This window comes from Antrostomus carolinensis, unplaced genomic scaffold, assembly GCF_000700745.2.
Source record: "Antrostomus carolinensis isolate BGI_N321 unplaced genomic scaffold, ASM70074v2 scaffold26891, whole genome shotgun sequence".
Classification (NCBI taxonomy): Eukaryota; Metazoa; Chordata; class Aves; order Caprimulgiformes; family Caprimulgidae; genus Antrostomus; species Antrostomus carolinensis.
The window spans coordinates 71,821-89,860 of NW_010295386.1; the positions used below are offsets into that span (position 1 = coordinate 71,821).

Consider the following 18,040-nt stretch of genomic DNA (forward strand, 5'->3'; position numbering starts at 1 on the left):
AAAAGCACAAATGCAGCAATCAATCGTCTAATCTGAAGCCTGAAATTTTAAACATCTTAACAAGATGTAAAGTCATGATTGGAGTGGGGACGATAACGCATACCAATATCCTCATCCATCGGCAGATAAAAGTACTGCATAGGCCCTCAACTTACTGTGCTGCAGAACGTGGCTTTCTGTGAATGCTGCTTCTTCACTGCATGACACTAGCGTATGAATGAGAGTCGGAGATTAAAGCTAAGTAGTAGTTGATAGTAAAGAGACCATAGCATGAAAAGTTTTTGATGATAGTAAGCCAGAGGGGATTTTTCATTTCTAACAGATATATCACCGGGAAGAGGGTGTCTGTCTGATTTCTGAATATTTAATAAAAAGTAGGTAATAGCTTTGCATGTAGCTGAAGTGTAACTGCAGTGCAGAATGTGAACACGGCAAATACAGGTTTAAAGATCAGGATAATGGGGGCTAATAATGAAGATAATGAAGGATAGTAACTAGCTCAACAGATACGGGTGATGACAGGAGCCTGTATCTCAGAAGGAATGGTAGTTGTACATTTTCAAGTTCATCAGTTTGGTTATATCCTTAGCCAGAATACGTGGTAACAGCAGTGCAGTCTCAGAATGTTTAATGATGTGAAACAAAACTTCTCTGTGATACTCAGTTAAGGGTCACTGCTTTCAACTTGATAATTTTCTAAGGTATGCGCTTCTCTCTTTCTGACTATTAATCTATTGGACTAATTTTCATTCTTCTTTCTTCTTGTAGGTGTTGACTTATCACGAAAAACAGCTCATCACCTGCTTGAGGAGAAAACAGCTTGTGTATCTGCTGCCGTGTCCGATGAGTCTGTAGCTGGAGATAGTGGTGTATATGAAGCTTCCGTGAAACAGTAGGTTTGGGAAATAATGCAACTCTTTCCACCAAAAATTTAAATATATCTATAAGCAGTTACATAATACCAGCATAAGCAGTTGTCAGTCTTGCCTTTTATATAAATATTTTGTCCTTTCATATTGAAAGGAAGGCACATTTGCCAAACAGTGAAGTTTGATTGCTTTTTTAAGCTAATAAATTTGCATTAGAGTGCTTGTATAACTTGGTTGAGTAGCATCAATATGCCACCTTCCAATCCTGGTTTTTTGTCTTGCTAGAAATTTTCCTAGGAGAAAAGCTGTATTTAAACTATACAGGTTCTGCCATGTGGCTGTGTTGGCTCTACCAAGAGTGACTCTTGTTACTTCTTGTTTTGTTTAGATGCAATCTTAAGATTGCATAGCACTTTGCTTGAGTATTTTCTTTTTTTAAAAAAGAGAATATAGGAAAGTTAAGAAAGTCCTCCGTTATAATGCATATAAATAATCCAGGTGGGAGTTTAATATTCGTGCTTCACTGTGGTGAACAGGATACAAGAAATGTATTTGCTATTGCTGCTTTTTGGCAAGACATAACTTCTACAGGAGTTTTCATACTAGTTTATATAGTATTTTCCAATTTCTGGCAGTGAGAACAGTGAAGTTTAGACTGTATAACAGAAGACTGCTGCTAACTGTGAGAGAAACTAAAATCTTTATTTTCCGCCTCATTTTTGGCAAGTTCTTCACATTTAAAATTTTTTTGTCCTTTTGAATATTGAGACCCATATTTCACCCTGAATTCTGAATCAGTGGACATTGTTCAATGTCTTCAGTTAGACCTAATGCAACATCTCAGGCTGAAATAAACTCCCACCTCTTAAAAAACTCAGCCTTGACTTGACTGAGTGGCTGTGGCTCTGTATTTTGTTTCAATAACCATTATAGTCTTTCCATTTTGTTTCAATTCTGAGCCACTGTGATGAAAACTTATCCTCTGCTCTAGTTATAAGCAGAAAATGAACAGACATTGTACCAGAAGCCGTGGATGTTCTGTGGAGCAAGTCTTTAGCTGCCCTCTGCAATGGCTACGAGTGGTGGGAGAGCTGGAAACCAGAACAAATTCCTGTCTTCTCCTTGTCTTTACTCATGAAAAGACAAAAGACAACAACAGCTGCATCCCCTAAGCCTGTGTACAAAGGGAATTATTGCTGTTTGTGCAAACTGAGATTTACAGACACTAGTTATTCTGTGACGGCTCCAGGTGTGGATACTCTTAATTCTTACTGAGTAGGAAATAGTGAAGAGGTAACGATGTCTCTGCATGAGTTGCTATTGTTTAGTAGAAGTGTATTTATGAACACTGTGTATGGAATAACTCATAATTTGTCAGTTGTGCTCCTGAAGTTACAGTACAGTGATTTCTACTGTATAGACCAGTCCTTTGTACTGAGTACTTTAAGGTAGGGGAGGAAATAAATACACCTTATCAAATTAGCCATCAGCCAGGAAATGAAGAGTAAAAAAATAAACTTCTAAATGCAGAGTCTTAAAATAATGCTGTCATGTCTTGATAAGGCATAGGATGTCTGTGTCGTTCTCCACATTTCCTATCTTGACATTTCCTATCTTGATCTTGTTTTACTGATCCCCACAGTCTAGTTTTAAAAAAATCAATGAAACACATTAATACCACATCTTCAGTCAAACCTCCCTGAAAATGAATGAAAATTATTTTGCCACATGGATTCTCTGTAATTCCATTCAACATTAGAGTTGCTCTTCAGCTGCAAGACTTGAGTCCCTTTGGTTCTCTGAATGCTTCTGAAAACAGGCTCAGAGGAAAGATGCTTCTTGTTTATACAGAAACCTCTTCATTTTACAGAGCTGCTGCTTCTCAAATATTCTCCAAAGCAGTATTTCATATCCAGTTTACATATGGTCTGATGTTTATTAGAAACTTGAATTTCCAATTTTGTATTCAAGGGGGTAAAGAAACACTAAGCACGTATAGGAAAATGTCATGAGTATTTTCTCTTGCCTGGTCTGCTTCAGTAACCGGCCTCAGGCCTTTCCCACTTGTTACTGGAATTGTCAAACTGCTCAGGCAGCAACTGTCCCTAAAACAGGCATTGCAGTTGTGTAGACTCTGAAATTCTCATTTGGAGTGCCTGCTCTAATTAAATCAGCCTGTTATGGAGAACGTACATACGTTCTGCATACACATACCTTAATTATTGCTGAAAGCTAACTATAATTTTCCTACATTTGAGTATTCGCCTGTTTGCCCTAGACCAAATGAAACCGAGGACACTGTATATAGTGAAGATGATGCAACAACTCTAGAGGCTGCCCAGGTACAAATAGGACTCAGGTGAGTGACCAGCAAAGGGAGTATTTCTGCTCATACATAAATGCGAGTAGTAAACTTCCCTCACGCTGTCCTTTCTTTAACAGATACGACCACGGCAATTCAAGTTTTGTGATAATCATAGTACGGCTCAGAAATCTGCCAGCGTTTTCTGTCCCTCTTGGCTCTAAAGTGTAAGTCAAATAATCACTGAGCAGTAGTGTTGAAAAATGAGAGTATAATAATAAATTGTATAATTTCTCCAAAGGAATGGATTGATTTACTGCTTAACAGCACTAAAATATAAATGTAACTTTTCAAACTGTAGTAGTATTTAGCTTTTATATATTCCAGCAACGTTGCAAGAAAAATAAGTTATCAGGAAATTTGCACGTTCCACTGAAGTGGCACAAAAAGGATTTTTTTAAATGCTACTTCATTTAGTGTTTTTAAACATTCTGTAGCTTTGCAAGTGCAGAATGGCTATTCTGTAGTTACTAAAAAAAAATTATTTGGATATTTGGCCATTCTTTTGGCTCCAAATGTTGTCTTTTTACATTTATGTGGCATTTTAGTGTAAAATTATGTTAAAATAGTATGTGTCTTTTAAGTGAGCTTTTAAAGGTAATGGGTAACTTGAATTGCAAGCGGACAAGCATAGCCAGGTTGAGATACACCTTCTCTAACAACTAGAGCTTGGAAGTCTGTTAAGAATTAGTTCTTGTGTTGAATTGGACAGGAAGGGTCTGAAAGTAGATACAGCAGAAACCGTATGTAGGAAATGAAGAAAAATGCCTGAATAAGAAAATGTTACCACTGAGATTCTAATCCAAAACTCTCATCTGTACAAATAAGTACAACTTGCCTTGGCTCCTTGGGGACACTTGTATACTTCAATGAGCTTTTTTTACAGACTGGAAAGCTATCTCAAACTGTTGAGAAGCTTACTAAAATTAGAGTAGAACATAATCAGTCCTTGGAAAATTTGAGTTTCTTGCTGGTTCCCTTCCCCTGGTCTCCCATCACCTTGAATTTGATTGGCAGATGAATAGGAAGCCACTGAATATAGAAAGGATGTATATGGATACAGGCCCGTGTGCTTGTTGGATTTTTGTTTGGTTTTGTTTGGTTTTAATAACAAATGGTTGTCTACTACCATCTTTCCTTCTCTGACCTTCAAAAAAACAAGTCCACACAAGAATATAAAAAAAAACTATAGAAGAATAAATTGACACAGCTGAGAGGAAAAGTAGCTAATGTAGACTATAAAAAGAACATTAACAAAATGTCCAGTAAGATAAAGTTAGGTCATGGCTGGCATCTTTTTAGGAATTAAAGTATGAAGTTGTATTCAGTAATCAAGCATCTTCAGTGCAAAAGTCCAGACCTGCTGCTGCTAAAAAGATTTAATAAAACTCAAGCTACCCAAAACAAGGAGGAAGAAAGGACAGGGTAAAGGAGAGACCTTGCAAATAGCAGCTTTTTCTGTCACTTGCCTTTATGTGCATATAGGTATATACTGTACAGATACATACAGTAATAACAGTTGGGTATAGAAAATGTTGCTGTGTTATAACTGTATTTTCTAGAACATCAAATTGGCTAGATTAGTACTTTATTGAACCTTTACGTGCAGAGGAATAGATTTTACGTGAGGTCTTACTGATTATCTGTTCCCACACTGTTTGTGAAAGCTGTTCATATTTAGAGTAGGTAGAGCCTAGCCATGTACTTATTTGCAACAGAATCATTTTTTCATCAGTTTAGAAGCCATAGGTTTGTCACAGCAAAATCCAAGGCATTGGTTGACTTTTTAACTTTTTTAATTAAAATGAAATGAAGTACTTTTGTAAAACAAAGCCAGTGAGCAATTTCTTTTTTACTTCTCTGTCTATTCCTCATTCTGGCCTGATGACAATAAATTGGCTAACAGTTATTAAAAGAAAGTGCCAGTGAACCACCTTTTAAACATACTTTTAATATACTTTATCTTCTATTCCTACCTCTCTTCTAAATGTTTCTTAATTGCTTAATCTATTAAAATGGCTGTTTTCAGTAGACCAGGCAAATTGCTCACCTACATGTATGTAAAAACAGCAACAGCATTACTGGAATTATATTACACTACCACTTAACTTTGGGATTGGTCTGGCAAAATGCTGGATACCTGCTATCCAGGCTGTACATGGCAGCCAAACAACTTAGATCTTACTCTTTATCCCAAGAAGTTTGGCATAATTGGGGAATAAAGGCTATGCCCAAATTCAAATAGCAAAATCAGATTTCTCACAGACTTAATTTCTTTTGGTGTAATTAATGTAAAACTAAGTTTTTAATAATAATAATAGTATGTATGAAGTCATTACCAGAAAATATAGCAATAGTACTATGAATTTGGGGAGAACAATGTTTTTCCAGAATAATTTTCTTTGGCCCACTTTTTCTTCTTGCTTTAACTAGCTTCATTGCATTCTATTCTACAGTGAATAGAATAAATATAAATTTATTTATCAATAAATAGAATAGAATAAATATCAATTATATTTAAAGCCAATACCAGAAATAGGCTAATGCATTGACACAGAAAAGATGTAAAACATTTACTATGCCTGTTTGTGTGTATGACAAGCTGTGCAGTAGGTAAATAACATGTACAAATTGCATTAGGAATGTCTTCCTCTATCAAGCTACTACTAGAGTGAGACCTGCGAGTTACCGAGTGTTACCTTTATCCACACGATAGCCGTTCATATTTGTTCTATAAAAAGAACGCAGCCGCATAACAATTTCAAGTTATCCCAGTGTTTAAGTTGAGGCTTGCAAGATGCATTCTTCTAAGTCTCACTTAATATGTTATGAATTGATCTTAAGCAGCTATGGGCCTAGCTATTTTCTTCCTCATTTTCCTTAGTTTTCTGGTTTCCTTGGAGGTCAAAAGACATCACTGCTTTTCAGTGTTGCTCACGTAGTTCTAGAAGTTTAATTTTTACATCCACCCAAATTTTTCTAATTTTTTTTAATTAACATTAAGATCATGTTTCCTCCCATCTGTGACATGATTGATCCTCAGTGTTCACAGTACTAAACCAGAGGATAAATTTGGATAGAGACAGAAATAGCCATCTCTTGCTACTACTTTACCAGGAGAAGAAGTTCCTTTTTGAGAAATGTTCGTGCAAGGGGCAGGAGGAGTTTCTCACTCTTCTTCTTCACCTCTTTTCCATTTCACCTCTGATTTGTTGCCGTTTCATTTTTCTTGATAAACAGTCCTTCAGTCAGTGGGTTCAACTTCTATCATGCGTCACCAGCAAATGCTAGTTTAAATATGGGTAAAGATTGTGCTTTGTTTCCGGCAGGTATATTAGAGTAGCGGTACTGCCATCCTCAACCGATACCAGCTGTCTGTTCCGCACAAAAGTTCATCCTGCTGTGGAAACCATTTTATTCAACGAGATATTCAGAGTAGCCATTTCCCAAGTAACACTGCTGGAGAAGACGCTGAGAGTAGATGTTTGTGCTGTCAGTAGAAGTCGTCGGGAAGAATGCTTGGTATATGGTTTTATTTCTGGCTCTTTTGGCATGCATTTGTTTATGGTGTCCCCTCTCTCTTTGGTGGTGAAGGCAGCTAAAATCCCACAGTACTTGGAGACAAACTCTGAAGCATAACTTGGTTGTTTATATAGTACTTAAAAATACTACCTTTCTCTGAAATTCCTGATACAGAATCTAATCCAGGATGGAAGTTTTAGGAGGTGTTTTGGTAATTCTAACACTGCATTACCTTAATCCTTTAATTACAGATTGATATTCCATCTTTGCAGTTGTATATGTAAAAAAAATTCCATAAACTTCCTTGCAACATTACTCTGACACTAGGTATTAAAGTAAAAGCTGAATAAGAGCCACAGTATGTTTAAAAAAATAAACAAAACACAAAAAACCCCAACCAAACAAAAAAACCCCACCCCACCAATATCACAATTTGATACAAACTAAGTTACATTTTTGCACCTTGTTGTAGATTATGTGATGTCCACCTTTATAGTCTTTATGGTCTGTAGAAATAATAAAAAGGCATGACATTCATAGACCAGCCTATTGGAAACTGACACTTTTGAAATTTTATTGTTAATTGTGGTCATCACCTAATTAGTGATGCTTCATTTACTTTAAAATTGCTTTTGCATTGTCTGGTACAACTCAGTTCAGTTTTTCACCGTGAGCCTGACTTACTAGCAGAGCAAGATTTTTAGTTACAACACAATGAAGAGATGCTGGAGTCTGATTGGAATGTGGTGGCCTTTTTCAGTATGTAAGAAGTTTTCTCTCAGGTAAGGGAAGAGCAGCAGAAAAAAAATGCAACAGAAAAAAGGATACAAACGTGAAGAAGAAAACCCAACAACAACAACCCCCCCCACCAAAGACATAAGGATTAATCACAAGATCAAAATAAAGAGTTGGGAGTACTACCCCCAGCAGAAAGCCCTGGGCAACATGACCAGAGTCTTGGCAAGAGCTATGTATGCAGCCCAGTAGCTGTGAAGTTGATTTGCTTTGCCAAAGAACAGAGGATTTAAATCTCCCAAGGCACAGCCCAAACACAAGTACTTCCTAAGTTTTCCCGGAGTGCCAACTCAGTGGATGTCAGTGCTTGTCCAAATGAAAGGGTTTCTTAATCTCTTTTACTGTCTTTTCATCTGCTTCTTCCCTGGTTAGAGCAAACAAGGTCATCCGTTACTGTTTGCTGTATTGATGATTTTTGTGGTGGATCAACTGAAAAACTGACTGCAACTTTCTGCTCCATGAGTTGATGCTGCAGGTTTCATTGACACTGTATTTCATTACTGAATGCTAAAAGAAGCAGACGTGTGCATTACAGTGATATAGAGGGGTTTGTGTGTGCACATGTGGGGAGAAAGTCTGCAGACTGAAATAAAAGGAGGCAGAATGGGCAATATGAAGGACCTTTCCATGTACTTCTATTTGTTTATTTTAACTAGAAGTGGAGGAAAATAAAGTTGTACAGTTAAAAAGGGAATTAAGATTCATGTCAAATCTGTGCTGTCTGTTTTACATGATAAATACTGTAGAATTTCTTTTCAGCTGTCCTGCAAGAAAAAAAACCTTCAAAGTTAAACAATTTTCTTCCCTTTTCTTACTTTGTGCAGGCTGGGACTCACATCAGTCTGGCAGATTTATCATTTTCTGATGAGACTTGTACTCTGTTGTACAACCTGTTGCCTTGCAAGCAAATTCCTGACAAAAAACCCAAGGAAGAATCCGTGTTTCTGTTAAGCAAGCAGTCATCAGAGTCATTGGACTTGGTGAGCAGTGTGTTGGCTCTTACTGTAATAGCAAGAAAAAAGCCATAGGCTCTAATTGTGCTGTTGCACTGTGGTTATTGAATATGTGAATTGTCCTCCCCTGAAGGTCCAAGGCCCTGTTGTCTGGCAGGAACTTTTGTCTATAGTGACTTTGTGTGTGAGTAGGTCCTATGTGACTTTCAGACTTGTTAGCAAGTGTGGGATAGGGCTGATGCTTCTTACTGGGATACACTCCAATTTGAAACACTTCAACTGGGTTTCACTTTAAAAGGAATATTACTGAAGAGCTTCCTTAAGTTTTCCCTGGATTTTGTTATGCACACATTCAAAATTGCTATTTATTATTTGAATTGGCATACTTAAAGCCATTGCACTGAAAATGCTGTTTATGCGAAACACATACTAATTTCTCTGGCTGAATAAGCTTTTCTGCTTTAACACCTCTGTGAGAACTAGGTTAAAGAAGGTAAATTTTAAGAACAACCTTTTTTTATCTAGGGATATTACAAGTATGAGAGGGAAGGAAAGATGAGACGTTAAAGGATGACAGGAGCATTTTGATCGCATTATCATTTTGCAAACAATTATTTTTGATTGAGATTTACTCTGTATAAACACAATCAGTTGATGTGCTACACACTGACAATTCAAACTCGTCATACGCGTGATCCCAGTCATGTTTTTGCTGGTGTCAGGGAGCAGCAGGGTAGTGCAGCTCTTGCAAGAGTTGTCATTTTTTTTACTCGTGTCATTTATCACTCAGTTCTGGTTTCATCTTCTGTTTTCTTGTAAGCAGGATGCTGTGTCAGCTCTGCTGGAGAGGACATCTGCTGAGCTGGAAGCAGTAGAACAAGAGCTGGCTGAAGAGGAGGAGGAAGAGGAACAGGAGCAGAGGGGCTCTGAGGAAGACTGGTAAAGCCACTTTTCCTCCCTCACTATTCATGCCTGAATGATTCTGCTCATTCTTCCTATTCTTAGGCAAATGAAAGGGCTGTACTTTGAGAGGAGATCACGGAATCATAGAGTGGCTTGGGTTGGAAGGGACCTTTAAAGATTATCTTGTCCAGCTCCCCTGCCATGGGCAGGGACAACTTCCATTAGGTAAGGTTGTTCAAAGTCCCATCAACCCTGACCTTGAACACAGAATCATGGAATCACAGAATCATTTTGGTTGGAAAAGAATTTTAAGATCATCAAGCACAACTGTAAACCTAACACTGCCAAGTCCACAACTGAACCATGTCCCTGAGCACCACATCTACCCATCTTTTAAATACCTCCAGGGATGGTGACTCAACTACTTCCCTGGGCAGCCCTGACAACCCTTTCAGTAAGGATATTTTTCCTAATGTCCAATCTAAACCTCCCTGCCGCAACTTGAGGCCATTTCCTCCAGGGGAGAGGGCATCCACAACTTCTCTGGGCAACCTGTTGCAGTCTCTTACCACCACTGGAATTGGGGTAATGTCTCATTCTCTTGTGTGGTCAATTCATTCACCTTCTTTTAGGTTTACAGTGTCTTGGCTTCTCTATTAACTCCTACTGCTGATGCTGCCCTATTCCGCTTACATCTTCCTGTGAAACCACTTGGGGAGCCTAAGCTGCTGGAGGTGTACTGGAATGTCTCAGATCAAATATTAGTTGTCTTAATTATAATAAGCAACTAAGAGGTTTTGAAGAGAGAGCTGCTGTCTGCCAAATCTCTGTGTGTGCTTTCATTTATGGTGGTCTTCTTGAAGTTGTGAGCTTTCCTAAGAAACGGATTTCTTGCCAAACTGCTATGTTGACTATCTGTTCCTGTGCAATTTCTTAGCTGCATTGTAGAAATAAATACATGCTGTATTGTGGGGGAAGGGGAGACTCATTCATTTGTTTTATTAATTTATTGCAATCAGAGTCCTTCAGTGTTATCAGCATACAGCTATTGAGAGTAGTGCAGTGTTGTCCTCATGATCTTGAAGGTGAACTGTAGTAGAGCTTGCTGGGTTTTATTGGAGCATGTAATGAAATGTGCCTTCACATGAACATAATGGAATCATTTGGGTGATACTCTTGTTTTCCTTGTCAGGAAAACGCATACATTATACACGAGTGAAAGCCTAGGCCTTCTGATACCTTTCTCTGGTGGGCTTTTTCAGTTTGAGAATAAGCCTGGGCTACTTCTGTTCATTCAGGTTAGAAATGCTCACAGAAGCCTCTGATGAAATTGTGGATGAAGAGGAAGGTGGCATTAAGCTGGCAGTAGAAGGCAACTTGACTGATGACATGAGGTTACTCATTGACGCACCAGAAACAAATGAAGACAAGGACAGAGAGAACAGTGATGAGGCCCATGAGAGCCAGGAAGCTGCTGTAATACTAACACTGGTGAATATCTTAAACTGCACGTTCCTACGGTATCTTACTGTGTCTGAAGATCTGTTTCTAAGCAGTTAACGCAGAAGTCTGCTGCATCTGAGCATTTACTATTTGATGTGGCCTTTGCTGTAGCACTTGTCAGCGTGTACTTTTAAAAAAACCTGTGTGGTCACTTCTGAACTATGAAGAAGGCATTTAACAGACATGCTAGGCAGAACTTCTAAGTCAAAGATAATTAACTAAAAATGTCTGTCTTCACTTTTTTGTTGCATAGGGAAAATATAAGCACAGTTCAGTGACCACAACTTGTGCATATTTAAAATATTTCTGCATATCTGTTTCATTTTGTTTGGTTTTTTCCGATTAATCTGATAAATAGGAGGAAGGATAGAAGAGGGGTCAAGATCCTTAAATCAATGAGGGGATTTCCTTGTTTCTTCCCTTTATTTTAGGTTGTGAAATACAAAAACTGACTTAGCAGAGGAGGAAAGATTAATGAATAGAAAATTCCAAAATATGTATGAAACTCTGTACTATTGAACTACCTGCACACTGCACGTAAATTCTAATTCCATGTTCTTGTTAACTCTTCATTTTAAATTATATTCCACCCTTCTGAAAGCACTTTGTAAATTTTTAGTAAACATATCCCTGATGTGGTAGCACATACTCTAGAAATAAAATTTTTAGAACACCTTTCTGCATCTTAATGACAACACTGTTCCATGTGTTAAACCCACAGGTTCTGTAAAATAGCAGAGGTAAAAAGGCAAAGAATGGCATCTCATTCCTTCAAGTTTGTGACAATATAAGTTCAACACCTCAGTGGACTTGTTGGAAACTGTAATTAACTTCCAATTAATGTGGCAAGATGCCAAATGAGCTAATGCCATGGTATTAAAAGGACTGACAGTCTGCTGGGTAGCAAGCAAATATAGATCAAAGCCCTAACTCGGCAAGGGGAGGCATCAAGGACAACGTCTGAAGGTTAGGCACGCACACGAGTGTTTTGCTAGGCCCCAGCTGGATGGACCTGGACACCGAGTGAAAGACACAGCAGACCTTGTAGAGCAGCCACAGTATAGATCTTCATGTGCCAGATCCTCTCAGGGTCGCAGTTGTGCGATGTAGGTCGTTGTATTTATCACCTGCATGTTGAAAACCATGAACCTCATTAAATTACCTGAGTTGAAGAAAATGCCCCAGCACGCATCAGGAACATCAGATGTGCCAGCTGCTGCGGTGCTTGTTCTAGCCCACTGGCCAAGATGATTGCTGCGTGTAAGCACAGGCTGTGCTGCCTACGGGGATGTTGGCACCTGAGGCTGCCTGGGGCACGTGTGGGGCAACTGTAGTAGGCAGCAGGCCCTTCTGAGGGACAGCAGCTAGCAGGGTCTGTGCCCTGCGTTCTCAAGGCTGGTGCAGCTCTGCAGGTTGCCATAAAGCAGCCGCACTGCTGGGGTTTGGGGGACATACAATAGTAGCTCTGGAACAACCTGGATGATGTGACTTCCCTAGCTGCCCCTTTCAGTGTGCACAGGCGCCATCTCTAGCATGGCAGAACCTTGCTGTTCTGCAAAGGAAGAACAAAATAGAGATGCGCAATAATAATAATGCCTGCAAATGGCAAAGCCAAACATTTGTTGTGCCGTGGTTGCATCACACCATCTGCAGGGCAGCAAAGGCAAAAGCTGTGGTTTTCTAGTGGATACAAAGAGTATCTCCAAAGACTCTGCACACACTGTTAAGCATTTTGGGAATGTTGTGTTTCTGTACTTAGCCTAGCTTCTCTGTATGTGCAAGATGTTTTTTGCTGCTGATCTTTTCCCATCCAGTGCAAAGTAACAAGAATGCTTGTAAAATCCAAAAGCACAAAAACAATGTAGTGGTGTGTGTCTGGATGTAGTAGTTCTTATAATCTAAACTCCATTTCATAGGTTGATAAAGAGACTAACACTGAGGAGTCGGTTAATGAGAACGCGACAGTCCGACCCAAGGACAGAGCCAGCTGGAGCTCAAGACAGCGTCCTTTTGTCAGGAACAGCATGATAGTGCGCTCGCAAACCTTCTCTCCAGGCGAGCGGAACCAATACATCTGTAGGGTAAGAGGAAAAACACTTGGAATGAAGAGCTATTAACTAAAGAGTCATTTAACTTCTTGGGAATGATGCATTAATGACAGTGAGTCATGTACCAATTTTCCCTGCAAGAGGCAGAGCCTGTGCTTTCTCCAGGTCCTTTCTTCCCTAGCTAACCTGATGCACAGTAGAGCTGACTTTCAGCAGAGTTGCATACACCTTTACTCTAGGGCAAAAATACATCCCCCTGGAGAGAAGTAACACAGATTCCTGTGCTGGCCGTCTGCAAAAAGTGTGTTTCACTGCACGTCAGCAACTACAGCTCTTGCACAGCAAAATAATTTGTTAAAATGCAGAACAGAGTTCACTGAAAACTCCCATTGCGTTACCGTGTTGTAATAATGTCACCATTTAAGGGTAACAGTGCAAGGGAGCTCAGTCATCATTTAAAATCCCACTTTGTATCTCAACTGGTTTTAAACCCTGGCAACCCAAATCCTGCTGTAATTACATCTTTGAAAGATGTGTGAGCGCTGCCTAGGGGCTGAGTTTTAAACATGGCTGTGGTAACAAAGTTCTTCTGTCTCTCTAGATCTATGGTAGCATGGGGGGAAAAGATTTAAATTCTCAGCCCTGTTGCTGCTGAACTAACTGTGCAAATTATGTGTTTAAAGATTTAAGCATGGATTACCAGCTCTATAGATTTTAATTACAGGCATCTAGAAAAGGCAGTTTATTTTTGAACTTTGGTTTCTACAGGTTATTTATACAAGGATAACTTTATTTAAAAAATACATATGCTTTAATTCTTCTCCAGTTCAGTTAGAGGTGGTTGCCTTAATCATTTGGGAACATTAAGGTTGATCACTTCTCTGGGACTATTGTTAGCTTAAAAAAAAAAAAAGACAGTATCTACATACTTAAATAATTATTCCATATGCCCTCCAGAATGAAACACAGCAGATCATTTTGTATAATAACATAATTTACATAATTTGGACAGATTATTGGCTCAATTCAGAACCTAGCCTTCATCTTAATTCCTGTACACTGGAAATTTGTTGTATTGGCAAAAAAATAAAGCCTTAGCTTACTGCCTGTGGAAGTCTTTAACAGGAAGTAACACTAGTTGCTCTGATAGTTTAGTTAGTATAAACTCCTGAGGTTTTTACATCTGGAAAAGTATTGGGCTTTTGTAGCTTTGAAAATTGCTACATTGCTGCAGCCAGAAGCCAGAATCTAAAAAAAACATACCTTGAATAAACCATTCACTTTCTTACTGTGTACAGTATTGCCTGGAAGCAAAGTAGCTGAAGAAAAACCCGTGTTTGCACAGATTAATCTTTTACAGCTTCAGAAATGCTTGTAATCCACTGCTGGGGCTCAGGAGTGGGCACTGTAACTGCATCTGTGTCCACGGATAGGGCTGCACAACTCGAGTCTCCTCAGTCCTAGTCCCCAGCTTGCACCACAAGCACATCCAGCCTCGCTTGCTTGGTGGTGCTATCCTAGAGGAAAGCGTCTGTTGGATACGCTCTGGCTAACTGCCACCTGCTCTCTTGAGGTGGCCTAGCTTTAAGAAAGCACCTAATCTCATATGATGTTACAGCAAACACAAAGATTTTTCAGGCCTACAGGACAGACCCGAAGTCTGTTGGTGCTTTTGAAAATACTCCTTGAAAAGCGCTTAGAGAACATGAGTGATGCTAGCCAGCCACCTGTGCCTGCGCAGGGGTGAGCGCCTGGTAGCGGCTCCACCCTAAAAGCACAGATTTGTCTCTCGAGGTGTATTCATGTTGCAAGAGGTTGTATTTCTCACCCCCAGCTCCCAGTCAGTCCTGTGGACTTTAGGGCTTTAGGGCTCCGGTGTTGGTTATTGAAATGTCAGCAGGATGATTCTTTTTGTCTGTCCTTTTCTGAAGAGGTGAAATAAATATCCTGCAGATAGATGCTTCTGATTTCTCTGAAGGTTACCGCCACGTATGCTGATGCACCTAACAATCAGTCCACGCTGGTGTACGTGGAACTAGTGCTATAATTAAGAAGAAACTACTGCAAAGCTGTGGTGCATATTTTTGAGGAGCAGGAAGTGTTTCTGAAGGAAGCTGCAGGCACACCTCTACTTGTTACAAATAATAATAATAATGCAAAAATACTGTTTGTTGGACAGGTGCATGTCTACATTAATTTACCTTCCTTATAGTAAATTTGTTAAAGGCCTGCCCCAGGTAAATGAAATCCATAGTTTATGACTGTAGATTGTATAAAAGCCAGACAGTGATTTGGCAGTACTTAATAACTGTAGTTACCTTCCTTGCATTCCTAAAGAGTCATTCAGTAAGATCAATGGTTGTCTTGGTTTAGGAATATAATTTTAGAGTAGACACTTGCTCTGGTTGAAATATTTTTTTTCACTAAGAAAGACCTATCTGTACATCAACACTGAGCTTTTCTGACTGGTTATATCAATACAAATGCATTTGCATGTGAAGATGCTTGATATCTCTCTTTGTTCTGTATGTTTTGACAGTTGAATCGAAGTGACAGCGACAGCTCAACGTTAGCCAAAAAGTCTCTCTTTGTGAGAAATGCCACAGAACGGCGGAGCCTGAGAGTTAAACGGGTACGTGCTCTATTACCTGGACGTGGCTTAAAACAAAGTACGGAGCAAGCAGGAGCAGGAAACAAACCATACGCTTTATTTCAAGTATTTCGGCAAAAGTGATGCAAGTTCCACACGGAGTCCTGTAGTTTCAGGTTGCAATCTCAACACAGAGGTCTCAGTCCTGCATCTTCCCCCGCCACCAAAGCTTATATTGTTCTAGTTGTGGCTGAGAAGCCAGCAGCGGGACACTGGTGCCCAGCAGCGTGGCATTTACTGTTGAACGTTAGCTTGTTACCGCTAAAAAACCCAAATATACCGAGTGACTCAAGGTGGCTTACACCGCACAAAAGTCAATACCAGCAACATACTTCTTGAGCAAATTTGGGTGGAAATTCCAAGGATTCAGGTGTCCTTTTAAAGTGGGTTTACTCTTCTCCAAGAGCATTTTAGCAAAATGATTGAAGGACAAGAGAGTAAGACTGTATTTCTCTTGCATGGAGTTCATTCTTACGTAAGTTGAGATATATTTTAATCTTGATCGTAACTAAAAACCACTTCAGTGGAAGGGTACCAGGTAGTTACCAGGTTCTGTTACCAGGTAGTAGGATTATATTGGGCATAAGAAAGAAATACTGAATAGTCTGGGATGGCTTCTCCTGCCTTATTCATGCGAAGTCACTGTGAAAGGACATAAAATAAATGTGAAATACACTAAAGAAACGCATGTTTACAGAATTCATAACATTACATGTTTGCCTAGGCCTTGAAAAACCAAATTTTGATAAAAAATGTAGTTTAAATCTGTGGGGAAGTCAGTGTAGTTTTGGTCTCCTGGCTTGTGTCGTCCTGCGGATCAGAATGGGCTTTTTTGGTTTTAACCTGTAAATATATAACGGTATACCTGACTGCAGAACCTTTTGCACTTATTTTTAGCTAGCGACTGAAGAAAAATTCCATAATAGATTAATTTATAGACTTGGATCTCATTATAGCAGCTTTCTGCTAAAGAAAAATCAAAAAATAGAGCTTTTCTGACTGTTTTATGTCAAACCCTACACTAGCCTCTCTAAATACTAATTTTTATTGTTCTGTCTCCTAAATGATTCAGCCTGTTTGTCAACCAGTCATGCGAAGAGCTATGCAAGAGTGCCCCGTACGCACTTCCCTTGACTTGGAGCTGGACCTCCAGGCATCACGCACAAGACAGAATCGTCTGAATGATGAGCTTCGGGCCTTGCGGGATCTTAAACAAAAACTTGAGGAAATGAAAAGTAGAGGAGAGACAGACCTTCCCCTGTGTGTGCTAGAGGATGAACGATTCCAGAAACTCTTGAAACAAGCTGAAAAGCAGGTATGAGCAGCATACAGATACTGTGTGAATAAATACACATATGCCCCTACCTTTCCCCTAAACTCCTTAAAGAATTTGGTCTATCATGTTAAAGGTTTTTACAGAAGCTGACATTTGACTAATTATACCTCTGAATTACATACTGTAAACAATATTTCTTTATTAGTCAATACTACAGAATTTAAACCTAGAATTTGAGGTAGTATTTCTCTAGTGCCCTCTAAATACTTTAGTAATTCAGAGTAGAAACTCTGTTATTTGGAGTAATAGTTGTGCTTGATGTAGTAAAATAGTAAAGCCTTCTTCTTAAAAGTTAATTTCTAATTCTCATGTCCCAGCTGTACTTCTACAGACATGCATGGTTTTTGCCCTTCAGTGTCAGCTGATTTGCAGTCTGCACAGAGCTTGTAGCCTTGTAACAGGTACAGAGAGGCAACGACCGTTACTTACAGTGGAAAGGGCATGTGGGAAAGGCAGTACTGCCACTCTGGCTTATTTCCCTGTGCAGGACGTTCTAGTTTTGACAAAGGAAAGCCAAATTCTCTTCTCCGTATGATGATCTCTAAAACAATAAAGTATACAGATACTGTCTCTAAACTGCTCTAAGGTAAGATGGGATGCCCTCATGTGGATGAAAGACAAGAAACAGGATAGAAGAAGTGAGTTGGCAGTGACAAGTTGGAATATGGAAAATTCTGACAAGATACATGAAAAAGTTGGATGTTGTGGGGTTTTTGTTTTGGGGAAGTTGTTTCTTTTTATAAATTGTGAGGGTGATCGTACACTGGAATAGGGGCCTGGAGAGGTTGTTAGAGCAGGAAAAAAGCCCAGCCTCCACAGTTGGAGATATTTGGAACCTAACTGGACAAAACCCTGAGTACCCAGCTCTAGCTTCACCCACTCCTAGCTATTAGTGCAGTCTATAAAGTCATGAATGAGGTGGAGGAGAGAAACTTTTCATTGTCTTCTATAATACAGGAAGTAGGAAATTTAAGAGGTGGCAGGTTGAAATGCAAGCAAACATAGCACAACAGTCAGCCAGTTCTCAAGGTGGATTGAGAACTGGGTGACTGGCAGAGCTCAGAAGCCTGTGATCAGCAGCGTAGAATCTAGTTGGAGG

At 39.4% G+C, this 18,040-nt stretch overlaps 1 protein-coding gene across 1 annotated transcript in view; it reads left to right on the forward strand.

The window, feature by feature from the left end:
- WWC2 (WW and C2 domain containing 2) overlaps positions 1–16,938 on the forward strand; it is a gene marked incomplete at its 5' end in the record, with an annotated part of 56,820 nt that extends 39,882 nt beyond the window's left edge. The window contains 10 exons of the mRNA XM_010177974.2: positions 769–892; positions 3,148–3,228; positions 3,312–3,398; positions 6,561–6,753; positions 8,373–8,528; positions 9,325–9,440; positions 10,703–10,895; positions 12,824–12,988; positions 15,495–15,587; positions 16,678–16,938. Of these exons, the coding sequence (XP_010176276.2) occupies positions 769–892; positions 3,148–3,228; positions 3,312–3,398; positions 6,561–6,753; positions 8,373–8,528; positions 9,325–9,440; positions 10,703–10,895; positions 12,824–12,988; positions 15,495–15,587; positions 16,678–16,926 (1,457 nt within the window). The remainder of the gene's footprint in view (positions 1–768; positions 893–3,147; positions 3,229–3,311; positions 3,399–6,560; positions 6,754–8,372; positions 8,529–9,324; positions 9,441–10,702; positions 10,896–12,823; positions 12,989–15,494; positions 15,588–16,677) is intronic.
- Positions 16,939–18,040: the final 1,102 nt, after the last annotated feature.